At 44.6% G+C, this 12,071-nt stretch overlaps 2 protein-coding genes across 10 annotated transcripts in view; one reads left to right on the top strand and one right to left on the bottom strand.

Moving 5' to 3' along the window:
• Positions 1-4,896, bottom strand: part of LYAR (Ly1 antibody reactive) — a 25,940-nt gene extending 21,044 nt beyond the window's left edge. For 2 of the 4 annotated variants that reach the window (XM_044418005.1, XM_044418003.1), the window contains exon 1: positions 4,146-4,896. The gene's annotated coding sequence lies outside the window, so the exon portion shown is untranslated. Of the gene's footprint in view, positions 1-3,911; positions 4,099-4,145 lie in introns of those variants that run through there. The other 2 variants (XM_044418001.1, XM_044418002.1) reach the window with 2 other exon arrangements.
• ZBTB49 (zinc finger and BTB domain containing 49) overlaps positions 4,415-12,071 on the top strand; it is a 22,874-nt gene continuing 15,217 nt past the window's right edge. The window contains exon 1 of one of the 6 annotated variants that reach the window (XM_044417998.1): positions 4,415-4,672. Coding sequence is in view for 2 of the 6 variants with exons in the window: in XM_044417999.1 (XP_044273934.1) it covers positions 5,330-5,461 (132 nt within the window). In the remaining 4 variants the exon portion in view is untranslated. Of the gene's footprint in view, positions 4,673-5,209; positions 5,607-8,890; positions 9,155-12,071 lie in introns of those variants that run through there. The other 5 variants (XM_044417995.1, XM_044417999.1, XM_044417996.1 and 2 more) reach the window with 5 other exon arrangements.

Here is a 12,071-nt window from a genome sequence, read left to right as displayed (position 1 = left end):
TACACCTACATGGAGACATCTCTCTAACCAGGATTTGGCAGATGTCTTCTATCACCCTAAAGGACCCTATTTATTCCAACAAGGAGAAAGGGTTGAAGACAACAGAAATAAAAAAGCTTAGAGATGATCTGCAGACATAAAAGGTCATGTACAGGAAATGGAAGGCAGGCCGGGCAACAAAGGCCTTAAGGATACAGGCAGGTAGCATGGAATCGCAGGGATGGCAGCAAGAAAGCTAAACCTAGGAATGAACTAAAGCTAGCAAGGGATGCTAAAAGCGACAAAAAATGTTTTTCAGAGAACTCCAAAGTAAAAGACAGAGGAAAGAAATGGGGGTTCAACTACTCAGTGTAGATTGCAAAATGGTAACAGATAACAAAGAAAAGGCAGAAGGGCCTTTTCAATACCTACTTTGACTCAGTCTTCCCCCAAGAGAAGATCTATGACATTCCCGATGAAGGGGAAGTACAAGCTGGAGGAGGAGGGTGGCAGCTCAAGATTGGTCAAGGATCATCTAACTGAGCTGAATGTGTTCAAATCTCCAGGGCCTGACAAATTCCATCCTAGTATCTGGTGGATGCTGGTGCAGCTGGTGGAAAAACTCTCAGAACCTCAGTCTATTCTCTTTGAGAAACCATGGCGGATAGGGGAAATGCATTGCACTGGACCCAATTTAAGGTGTTGACAATGACTTATAAAGCCCTGAAAGGTTTAGGACCTGGTTATCTGAAGTAGTGTCTCCTCCCATATGTATTTGCCTACCCCCTAAGATCTGGGTCTGAGGTCCTTCTTCAGGAGCCCTCTTTGAAGGAAATCAGGAGTGTGGCTTTCCAGAGAAGGGTCTTCTCTGTGGTGGCACCCTGGCTTTGGAACATGCTCTCTAGAGAGGTGTGCCTGGCACCGACACTTTTTTCAATACAGCACCAGGCCAAAACCTTTATATTTCCCCAATATTTTAAGATGATATCCTGGTTGAGAAATGAAGAGTGTTGGGATACACCAAAACACTGTCCAATGGATTTGAGCATGGTTGACTGACCGAAAGTAGAGGGTAACCATTAGTGGGGAATCATTGGGATGGCGGCCAGTGACAAGCGGGGTCCCCCAGGGCTCTGTCCTGGGGCCGATGCTGTTTAGTCTTTTTATAAATGACATGAAAGAAGGGGTGCACAGTCTGCTGATCAAATTCGCAGATGATACTAAAACTGGAGCAGTGGCCACAACTGAGGAGCAGGTACTTCAGATCCAAAAGGATCTGGACAGACTATGGAAGTGGGCAGGAGACAACAGGATGGTGTTTGATGTGGACGAGTGCAAAGTCTTGCACGTGGGGCATAGGAATAGGTTTCATAAGTACAGGTTAGGGGACAAGTGGCTGGAGAGCAGCACTTGTGAAAGGGACCTCGGGGTGCTGGTTGACTGCAGGCTAAACATGAGTCAGCAGTGTGATGCAGTGGTCAAAAGGGCGAACACCACCCTTGGTCACATAGCCAGAAGTGTGGCTTCTAGATCGAGAGAGGTATTACTACCACTCTATACAACTCTGTTGCACCCGCAACTGGAGCATTGTGCTCAGTTTTGAGCCCCTCATTACAGAAAGGATATAGCCAGGTTAGAGTCAGTGCAGCGTAGGGCCACAAGGTTGGTGGCCGCTTTGCAGGTGATGCCATATGAGGCAAGACTGAGGGAACTGGGTCTCTTCTGCCTGGAGGACACTCAGAGGGGATATGTTGGCGACATACAGGTATGTGAGGGGATGTCACACGGAGATGGGTAGAGACCTGTTCTCCCCTGCAGAGGAACGCAGGACACGCTCCAGCGGAGCAAAGCTCAGGGAACCAAGGTTTCATTTAGATGCCAAGAAGCACTTCCTGACAGTTAGGACCCCGAGGGTATGGAATGGGCTTCCACAGGAGATGGTTGAGGCCCCATCGGTGCGGGTGTTCAAAGATAGGCTGGACATGCGCACAGTAGGCATGTCGTTAGCAGAGCCAGCTGGAGCCGGGGGTCAGACTACATGGCCCGGGAGGTCCCTTCCGACTCACTCTGGTTCTATGTTTCTTTGTTTAAGATCAGATTATTGTTTTAAAAATGGGTTATTTATTGTTTGATACTGTACTTTATTGTTGTATTAGCATCCTGAGACCCAGGTGAAGGATGGGATAGAAATGCTTTTAATAAATAAATAATAAATGCCAGATGACAGGAGATGGGCAGATGTTGTTCCTATCTTCAAGAAAGTAAAAAAAAAGATGAACCTAGAAACCAAAGACCAGCCATTCTGAAATTTATCCCTGGGAAAATTCTTGAGCAGAACAAAAAGCAGTCAGTCTGGAAACACTTTGAAAACAACGCAGTGATTACTAGAAGCCAACATGGATCTCTCAAGAAAAAATCCTGTCAGACTAATCTGACTTCATTTTTTGATTGGGTAACCTCCCTGATGGACATAATTTGACTTGACTTAAGCAAAACTGTTTACAAAGTGCCCCGTGATATCCTGATTCGCAAACTAGCCAAAAGTGGACTAGATGGAAAACGTACCAGGTGAACCTACAGTCAGCTACAGAATGGGACTCAAAGAGTGCTCATCATTGGCACCTTCTCAAACTGGAGAGAGATACCAAATAGGTACTGCAGGGTGCAGTCCTGGGCCCAGTGCTGTTCAACATTTTTATTAATGATTTGGATAAGGAATTGCAGGGAATGCTATCCGATTTGTAGATGACACAAACCTGAGTAGGATTAGCTAATACCCTGGAAGACAGAAAGAATATTCTAGGTGGTCTTGATAGGTAGGAGTGCTGGGCTGAAAAGAACAAAATGAAATTAAATAGGGGCAAGTGCCAAGTTCTGCACCTAGGAAAAAGAAGCCAAATGCATTGCTACAAAATGGGGAATACTTGGCTCAACAAGTGAGAAGGCTCTTGGAATTGTTGTAGCTCAACAAGCTGAACATGAGTCAACAAGGTGATACAGCTGCAAAAAGGGCAAATGCACTAATAGAAGACTGCATTGATAGAAGTATTGCTTCTAAATCCCATGAAGTGCTAGTTCCTCTTTACTCAGGACTGGCTAGGTCTCGTCTCGAGTACTACATCTAGTTCAGGCCACCACAGTTGAAGAAAGATGCAGATAAGCTGGAAAGGGTTCTAGGATGCTACAAGGACTGGAAACAAAGGCCAATGTGGACAGATTGAAAGCTCTGTTTAACCCGAAGAAGAGAAGACTGAGCAGAGATATGATAGCACTCTTCAAGTACTTGAAAGGCTGTCACAAGGAGGAAGACCAGGATCTCTTCTTGATCATCCCACACAGCAGGACAGGGAATAACAGATTCAAGTTAGAGGAAGTCAGGTTCAGGCTAAACATCAGAAAGAGCTTCCTGACTGTCATAGCAGAATGTCAATGGAACCAATTACTTAGAGATGTTGTGGGCTCTCCCACACCAGAAGCATTCAAGATGCACTTTGGACAGCCATTTGTGAAGGCTGGTTTCATTCGGAGTTCTGCACTGGGCTGGACCTGATGACCGCTTGGTCCCTTCCAACTCTACTAATCTATGATTCCGTGACTCAAAACGGCTTCCATAACATAACTTATATCTAACTTCTTAAAAAAACAAAGCTGTAAGACAACCAGCAGCATTTACTATTTGATCAGGTCACAGGGACAGTTGAAAAACCGCCATGTACATGCACGTGCAAGGCAGGCAACATGCCCCTGCCACCCCAAACAGATCTTTATGTTCTCGATGGCCAGGATGAAGGAGGAGGACGACACGTGCGTGCAGCAGATCCCCTGCATTTCTACGAACGAACAGCGAGAGACAGCAACAATTTGCCAGGGGCAGGGAACTGCGCCGCTGTTCGGGTGGTTTCAAACTTTACCTACAAGAAATCCGGACTTACCGCCTAGAAACTTCCCTGTTGCACAATCAGCCACGGGTCCCTATGGAGAGTTCTTGTAGGATCCCCGGATTCACCGTTGATGTAGATTTGGGGCAAACGCAACGTTGCAAGAAGCTCCCAGACGCCGTTGCGAGACGGAGAAGCGGCGCCGAGGCGAGATGGACTTGCCAACAGAACCCAACCGCGGAAACCGCCAGACCGCCCCGCTCCCCGCTCCGATGGCCGCAATCTTACCTTTCTCTTCGGCGGCCCCGTCTCGAGCACGCGACACCAGCGACACCTTCCCGAATCTTTTTCCGAGGCTGGAGATCACCTCCGATCATAGATAACGGAGAAAAATACTAGACTGCCTGAGTTTCCGGTAGAGTGGTGCTGATCATCCCTTGACGTCTCTATGGTCAAATCGCGTGTACTCATAGATTTACCAAAATTAAGAGTCACACACAGTTTAAAACATCCGGATTGAGGTTAGAGACCGTTTTGTTGTTTCTGTCTCGCCAGAGCAGAAGTTATGACTTGCGGTAGAAAATGATGGAGAAAATCCAGGCTATTAGAATGTTCGGAATTATGCAGTAGCGAGTCCTCCGATTTAGCAGCAAGGAAAGGGCTTCATGCTATTGATGTTACAGTTTTGGCTAGACATTTTGCTCTCCCATGTACTGTGAGCTTTGCGGGGGAAAGTAGTGCAGAAAATCACGGCCTTTTCACGACTACTCAAAAGTAATCTTCCCGAGTTCAATGATTCCCTGACTTATTCTCAGGTAAGTGGAATAAAGAACTTGGATCTTGGATCCGAAATGTCGAAACCAAATACCATAGCGAAGCGGCGGTGGGAGAAATCGAACGAGAAAATCTATATTTTCAACAGAGATACGTTAGTGACAAGTAAAAAACCTACTCTCGACAGGTGTACAAAGGAGCCTTGCGTCTATTGCAGGCACGTGCTTGCATGCGGCGGCTCAGAGCTCAACTCTGTAAGTTTAAACCCTAAAGAAAAAACTTTCCATTGCTCTCTCTGAACTTGCATAAGATGGTGCCTTAAGTATCTAAGAATTCCCGAACAATTCACATGCTAAAAAGTGTTTCAGGAAGGCTGGATTCCTGTCTTTCCTCCTGCTTTTGCGCGGGGGCGCGCGCGCGCGCGCCTTCGTGTGTGCAATCATTGCCACTGTGATCAGGGCTCGCTCAAGGGCGAAGCGGAAAGCGACCCGGTTGTGTAACGATAGACTCGCTCTACCCGTTACTATCTCTACGTCCCCATGAGCGACGACGGGAAGCTGTGCCCAAGAGGCGGGGCGCCTCTGCCTGAGAGCGGCGTTTGGTGCAGGGCCTGGTGCCCGGGAAAATTTTGCTTCGCGGAGGAGGCCAGAAACGAGGAGAGCCAGTGGGAGCAGAGCCCGAGCGCTGCCTCCGGATGTATGGTGCGGGGCGCCTTGGCCCGGGGTCGGCCTATATCTCCCGGCCAGCCGCAGGCGAAAGGTCCGCCAACTGTTGTTTCTCCTTTTTGTTTCATGAAGTGGAAGGGAGCGGTGGCAGCTCCCGAGCATAAGGTCAGATGCAAGGCATGTTTATTCAGTAGCAGCTCCTGTGGAGTTCAGTGAGAGTCTAGCCTAGTAAGGTTCTCAACCTCCAATTGAATTGTTGAGATGCAGGGAAATATGTCTGCATGTATGTGTGGACTCACCCTGAACACAGGTGAGGCTTTATTATTTTATCTGTTTGTAGTTTTAAAATGCCCTTCATGGATCACTGCCTTGTCGTGGCGAAGGGACTTGCGTAGCTCAATGAAGCTATGAGCTATGCCATGCAGGGCCACCCAAGACGGACAGGTCATAGCAGAGAGCTCTGACAAAACGTGATCCACTGGAGAAGGAAATGGCAACCTATTCCAGTATCTTTGCCATGAAAACCCCATGAACAGTACCAAAAAGAAAAAAGATATGACACCGGAAGATGAGCCCCTCAGGTTGGAAGGTGTCCGATATGCTACTGGGGAAGAGCAGAGGGCTAGTACTAGTAGTGCCAGAAAGAATGAAGCGACTGGGTCAAAGCCGAAAGGGCACTCAGTTGTGAATGTATCTGGTGGTGAAAGGAGAGTCCAATGCTGTAAAGATCTATACTCCATAGGAACCTGGAATGTAAGATCTATGAATCAAAGCAAGCTGGACGTGGTTAAACGAGATGACAAGACTGAACATCGACATCTTAGGAATCAGTGAACTAAAATGGACAGGAATGGGTGAATTCAATTCAGATGACCATCAGGTATACTACTGCGGGCAAGAATCCCTCAGAAGAAATGGAGTAGCCTTCATAGTCAATAAAAGAGTAGCAAAAACAGTACTGGGATACAATCTCCAAAATGACAGAATGTTCTCAGTTCGAATCCAAGGCAAGCCATTCAACATCACAGTAGTCTAAGTCTACGCCCCAACCACTGGTGCTGAAGAGGCTGAAGTTGACCGGTTGTATGAAGGCCTACAACACCTTCTAGAATTAACACCAAAAAATGATGTCCTTATCATCATGAGGGATTGGAATGCTAAAGTAGGAAGCCAAAAGATAACCGGAATAACAGGCAGCTTTGGCCTTGGAGTACAAAATGAAGCAGAGCACAGGGGGGTAGAATTTTGTCAAGAGAATACGATGGTCATAGCAAACACTCTTTTCCAACAACCCAAGAGACGACTCTACACATGGACATCACCAGACAGTCAACACAGACATCAGATTGACTATGTGCTCTGCAGCCAAAGATGGAGAAGCTCTATACAGTCAGTAAAAACAAGACCAGGAGCTGACTGTGGCTCAGATCATGAGCTTTGTGTTGCAAAATTTAGGCTTAAATGGAAGAAAGTAGGGAAAAACACTAGGCCACTCATGTATGACCTAAATCATATCCCTGATGAATATACAGTAGAGGTGACAAATAGATTTAAGGAATAAGATCTGATAGACAGAGTGCCTGAAGAACTATGGACGGAGGTTCACAACATTGTACAAGAGGTAGCAACTAAAATCATACCAAAGAAAAAGAAGTGTAAGAAAAAAAATGGCTGTCTGAGGAGGCTTTACAAATAGCTGAGGAAAAAGGGAAGCGCAAGGCAAGGGAGAAAGAGAAAGATACACCCAATTGAATGCAGAATTTCAGAGAATAACTAGAAGAGATAAGAAAGCCTTCTTAAATGAATGGTGCAAAGAAATAGAAGAAAACAATAGAATAGGGAGGACCAGAGATCTCTTCAAGAAAACTGGAGATATGAAGGGAACATTTCATGCAAAGATGGGCATGATAAAGGACCAAAATGGCAGGGACCTAACAGAGGCAGAAGGGATTAAGAAGAGGTGGCAAGATTACACAGAGGAACTATACAAGAAAGAGCTTAGCATCCCTGATAACCACGATGGGGTGGTCACTGACCTCAAGCCAGACATCCCGGAATGTGAAGTCATATGGGCCTTAGGAAGTCTGAGCAACAACAAAGCTGGTGGAGGAGACAGTATTCCAGCTGAGCTATTCAAAATCTTAAAAGACAATGCAGTAAAAGTGCTACACTCAATATGCCAGCGAATTTGGAAAACACAACAGTGGCCACAGCATTGGAAAAGGTCAGTTTACATTCCAATCCAAGGGCAATGCCAAAGAATGTTTAAACTACCTTACCATTGCACTCATTTCACATGCTATCAGAGTTATACTCAAAATCCTACAAGCTAGGCTCCAGCAGTTTGTGGACCGAGAACTATCAGAAGTACAGGCAAGATTAAGAAGAGGCAGAGGAACTAGAGTTCAAATTGCCAACATCCGCTGGTTCATGGAGAAAGCTAGGGTGTTCCAGAAAAACATCTACTTCTGCGTCATTGACTATGCTAAAGCCTTTGATTGTGTGGATCACAACAAATTGTGGCAAGTTCTTAAAGAGATGGGAGTATCAGACCATCTTATTTGTCTCTTGAGAAACCTATATGCGGGTCAAGAAGCAACAGTGAGAACTGGACACGGAACCCCTGACTGGTTCAAAATTGAGAAAGGAATTTGGCAAGGCTGTATACTGTAGCCCTGCCTATTTAACTTTATATGCAGAGCACATCATGAGAAAGGTGGGCCTAAATGAATCACCAGTTGGAATTAAGATTGCCAGGAGAAATATCAACAACCTCAGATATGCAGATGATACCACTCTAATGGCAGAAAGTAAAGAGGAACTAAAGAGCCTCTTGATGCAGGTGGAGAGTACAAAATTTGGCTTGAAACTCAACATTAAGAAAACTAAGATCATGTCATCCGGTCCTCTCACTTCCTGGCAAATAGATGGGGAAGAAATGGAAGTAGTGACAGATTGTATTTTCATGGGCTCCAAGATCACCGTGGACAGGGACTGCAGCCAAGAAATTAAAAGATGCTTGTTCCTGGGGAGGAAAGTTATGGCAAATTTAGACAGCATATTAAAAAGCAGAGACATCACCTTGCCAACAAACGTGCATATACTGAAGGCTATGGTTTTCCCAGTTGCAATGTATGGCTGCGAAAGCTGGACCATAAGGAAGGCTGAGTGCCAAAGGATTGAGGTCTTTGAAATGTGGTGCTGGCAGAGACTCCTGTGAGTACCTTGGACTGCAAGGCGATCAAACTGGTCAGTCCTAGAGGAGATTAACCCTGACTGCTCTTTAGAAGGCCAGATACTGAAGATGAAACTCAAATACTCTGGGCACCTAATGAGAAGGAAGGACTCCCTGGAGAAGAGGCTAATGCTGGGAACAATTGATGGAAAAAGAAAAAGGGGACGGCAGAGAATGAGGTGGCTAGATGGAGTCACTGAAGCAGTCGGCATGAGCTTAAGTGGATTCTGGGGGATGGTGGAGGACAGGAAGGCTTGGAGGAATGTTGTCCATGGGGTCGCGAAGGGTAGGACATGACTTTGCGACTAACAACAACAAGTTTTAAAATATCACTAGACACATGCTTATTTACTCTTATTGGTTTGCATATAAATATTAATGTAATTTTCAAAATATTAATATGACATTTAGAATACAGTTTTAAATCAATTCCAAAATAACAAGTAATACAGGTACAGAAAAAGGGAGCCGCCTCATTAACTTAATTACAGGAGAAGGAATGTCTAGGCAAACAAATACTTTTTCAGGAGACATTTGAAAGATCCGACATACTGTGCTTCCTGAAGTGAACAAGACAGTTTTCCAAAGGGTGGATGCCAGTAGTGCAAAAGCCTGCCATCAAGGTATCGGGCGACATTTACATAGCATGGGGTTGTAGTGGTGGGAAAGCTGCCTCAGCACAATTTCTTTAAATACAAGTACTGTCTTTTCGAAAAGCAAAATAGACTAGATCTTACCATAGCTGCTTAAAACCGAATACGTGTGGTACAACAAGGAAAAACCATGGAAAGAGAGAAGACGTGCTGGGCTACTCTCAAGATAGAGGAGCAGAGGCAGGAAGAACTATTGCTCAGGTTATCTGCTGGCCAGTTCTTGTACCATCCAATTCTGTGTATGTGCATTTGCAAATAAGTATCACTGTTTGCAGTGGTACTAACTTGTGAGCTCGTCTGCATAGGACTGTAGCCTTAGGCAATTTATATCTTTCTGGTCTCACTGCATCTCCGCTCCACCACCACCTTTCATTTCTGTCATTGTGTTGCACAAATGGTTGGTTGTTTGGTGCTTCTGTGCTCTGAAGAATTTAGGATTATCAACTTTAGTTTTAAAAAATTGCTGAAGCTGTGTCCTTCTAAGGGTAGGTATATAAAGTAACAATAGAGAATTGCAAAAGAAAGTATGCTAAGAGCTAACTTCACTGGGCCCAAATGCAGCTGTGAGAGATGCCCTGGTGCTAGGATCATAAAACGTAGGCTACCTTCAGTAGTTAATTATTTCTGGGTTCAATTCAGAGTGGTGGTTGAGACCACCCCCTTGGTCAGATCAGATGGACTTGGCTTTTCTTCTCTTCACACCATCAAGAAATACTCTCTCTCCCATCTGTTTACAAGGTTGGTGCTTTGGCAAATGGAAGGAATAGAAGTCTTGCTCCCTTTCCTCTCCAACTTTGGATGTGCTGCTTATTTCCCAGGGACTGCTTGCATCCTGGTACATTGCACAGCAGCACGCTAGGTGTTTGAGAAGGCAAGTAGGGGAGAGCTCCCATCCTTTCCCTCTGCTAGCAATTGTTAGTGAAGTGCAAACCCAGTAAGTGTTGTGAGCAGGAAGGAGAACATTTCTCTTACAGTTTAGATTTTAAGATGAACTTAGCTGGATGAGAATTTGGGGGTGGTATTTCTCTCCCTGTATTTAGGGTGAGCATTCCAAGTTCTACAAAGCCCTGTTTGCAAGCTCAGAAATACTTACTGGTGAGATCAGCAACAGCCTAGGATACTTCAAAATCCACCTGAGCCTTGATCAGTTTCACCTCTGTTACAAAGATATATGGATACATTGTCTTTTTACATGATGGTTCCAAAACTGCAGAACACTTTCCCTGGGGAAATTCATCACATGACTTTCTTCTTGCACTTATATGAGAAACCCCTGTTCCCACAAGCTTTCAATATTTAGACTTAAGTTATGTCTGAATTGTTTAATTGTTGAATTTTAATGCTGCAATTAGATTAGTATTAAGTATTGTTTTTATAATTTGTATTTCTTTTATATGATGTATTTTAAACATGTAATCTACCTGTATCTATTTACTGTTTTTAATGCAAAAGTGCAATTGTTATTTATTCAGTACAAGGTGCTGTAGCAGCTGGTTTGTGTGTGTGTGTGTGTGTGAAAAAGCTACCAAGGAGACTTGGGATTAGAGCCTTGCTCTTCCACACTCACGAGCCACTTCCTCACAAGTCCAGATTAATAGATGGCAATGCCTGAAGGTTATCGCTTATTACATAGAATCTTATTTCATTTCATCTTGAAGCCTTTTGTTTCTGTGCTGTTGAAGGCATAAACAATTAGGACCAGGTTATTTCAGGCATCACCTGTACATTTATTTGAACCTGTAATACTTCCCACCAGGTGGTTTCTTTTGGGGCAATAAGCCACCCTGACAACCTACGGCCTGTTCTACAAGTTGTTAAACCCACAATGGGTTGTCATGTTGTCTGAACCCAAGAGACCGATCCCATCATAGGTTGTGGGAAGCAGCAAGTACCCAATGCAGCAGGTGTGGCAAAATCCCCTTGTCATTCCGGGTAAGGTCACCAGTGCTGCCACCAGTGACAGCCACTGTACCAGTGCCCAAATGGCACTTAAGAGCCACTTTCACTGACTCCTTAACCTTTAAAAATGTACGATTTCATTTGTATTTTTTTCAAAAAAATTTAGTTCTTTAAAGTGCACACCTACAAAGGAACAAATACAGTAAAACCTTGGATTGTGAGTAACTTGGTCTGTGAGCGTTTTGCAAGATAAGCAAAAAGTTTTTCTAAATTTTAACTTGATAAACGAGCGATGTCTTGCAGTACAACTATTACACGTGCTTTGCCTGCCGAGCATCATGTCACAACTGAGCGCTGGTTCTTTTCTCTCTCACTGCAGGTATGAGTACAGCATCCCACCCCCCCAAGTGCGCCCGCAATCATGCCCATCTCCCCCGCCAGCGCACCCGCGATCATGCCTGCTTCCCCTCCAGTGCACTTACTTCAAATTTTTGTGATTTAAAAAAAAAAAAGTTACAGAACGGATTAACCTTGTTTACATTGAACCTTATGGGGTAATTCACTTTGATATACGAGTGCTTTGGATTACAAGCATGTTTCTGGAATGAATTATGCTTGCAATCCAAGGTTTTACTGTATGTGGAATCTGTTTTCAAAGTGCAGTAGGCAGTGTTCTTGGAAGTTTGCCAAGCAAGCCTGCATAAAGTCTGATTTGTGCATACTTGATAGCTGTCAATTGAGAAGTAAAATGGGAAAGATTTCCTTCCCAAATGGGTGGAGAGTACATCTCCCTCTTTCTGGTATGGTCCTTTAGTATTTATTTAATGTCATCCTAATCATTCTCAGTACTCTCAGATTTCCCCATTTCCCCAGTCTCTAGCTAATCCAGAAAGTGGAGATCTACAGTCCACTCCCTTTTTGCAAGCATTTTCTTTTGCAAGCATATATTTTCGTTTATCCTGTTCGGCAAATTTGTAGTGTTTTTCTG

This window comes from Varanus komodoensis, unplaced genomic scaffold (assembly GCF_004798865.1).
Source record: "Varanus komodoensis strain SLA01 unplaced genomic scaffold, ASM479886v1 scaffold9, whole genome shotgun sequence".
Taxonomy (NCBI): domain Eukaryota; kingdom Metazoa; phylum Chordata; class Lepidosauria; order Squamata; family Varanidae; genus Varanus; species Varanus komodoensis.
The sequence above is the reverse complement of the archived record's forward strand: the minus strand, read 5'-3'. Positions and strand labels throughout refer to the sequence as shown.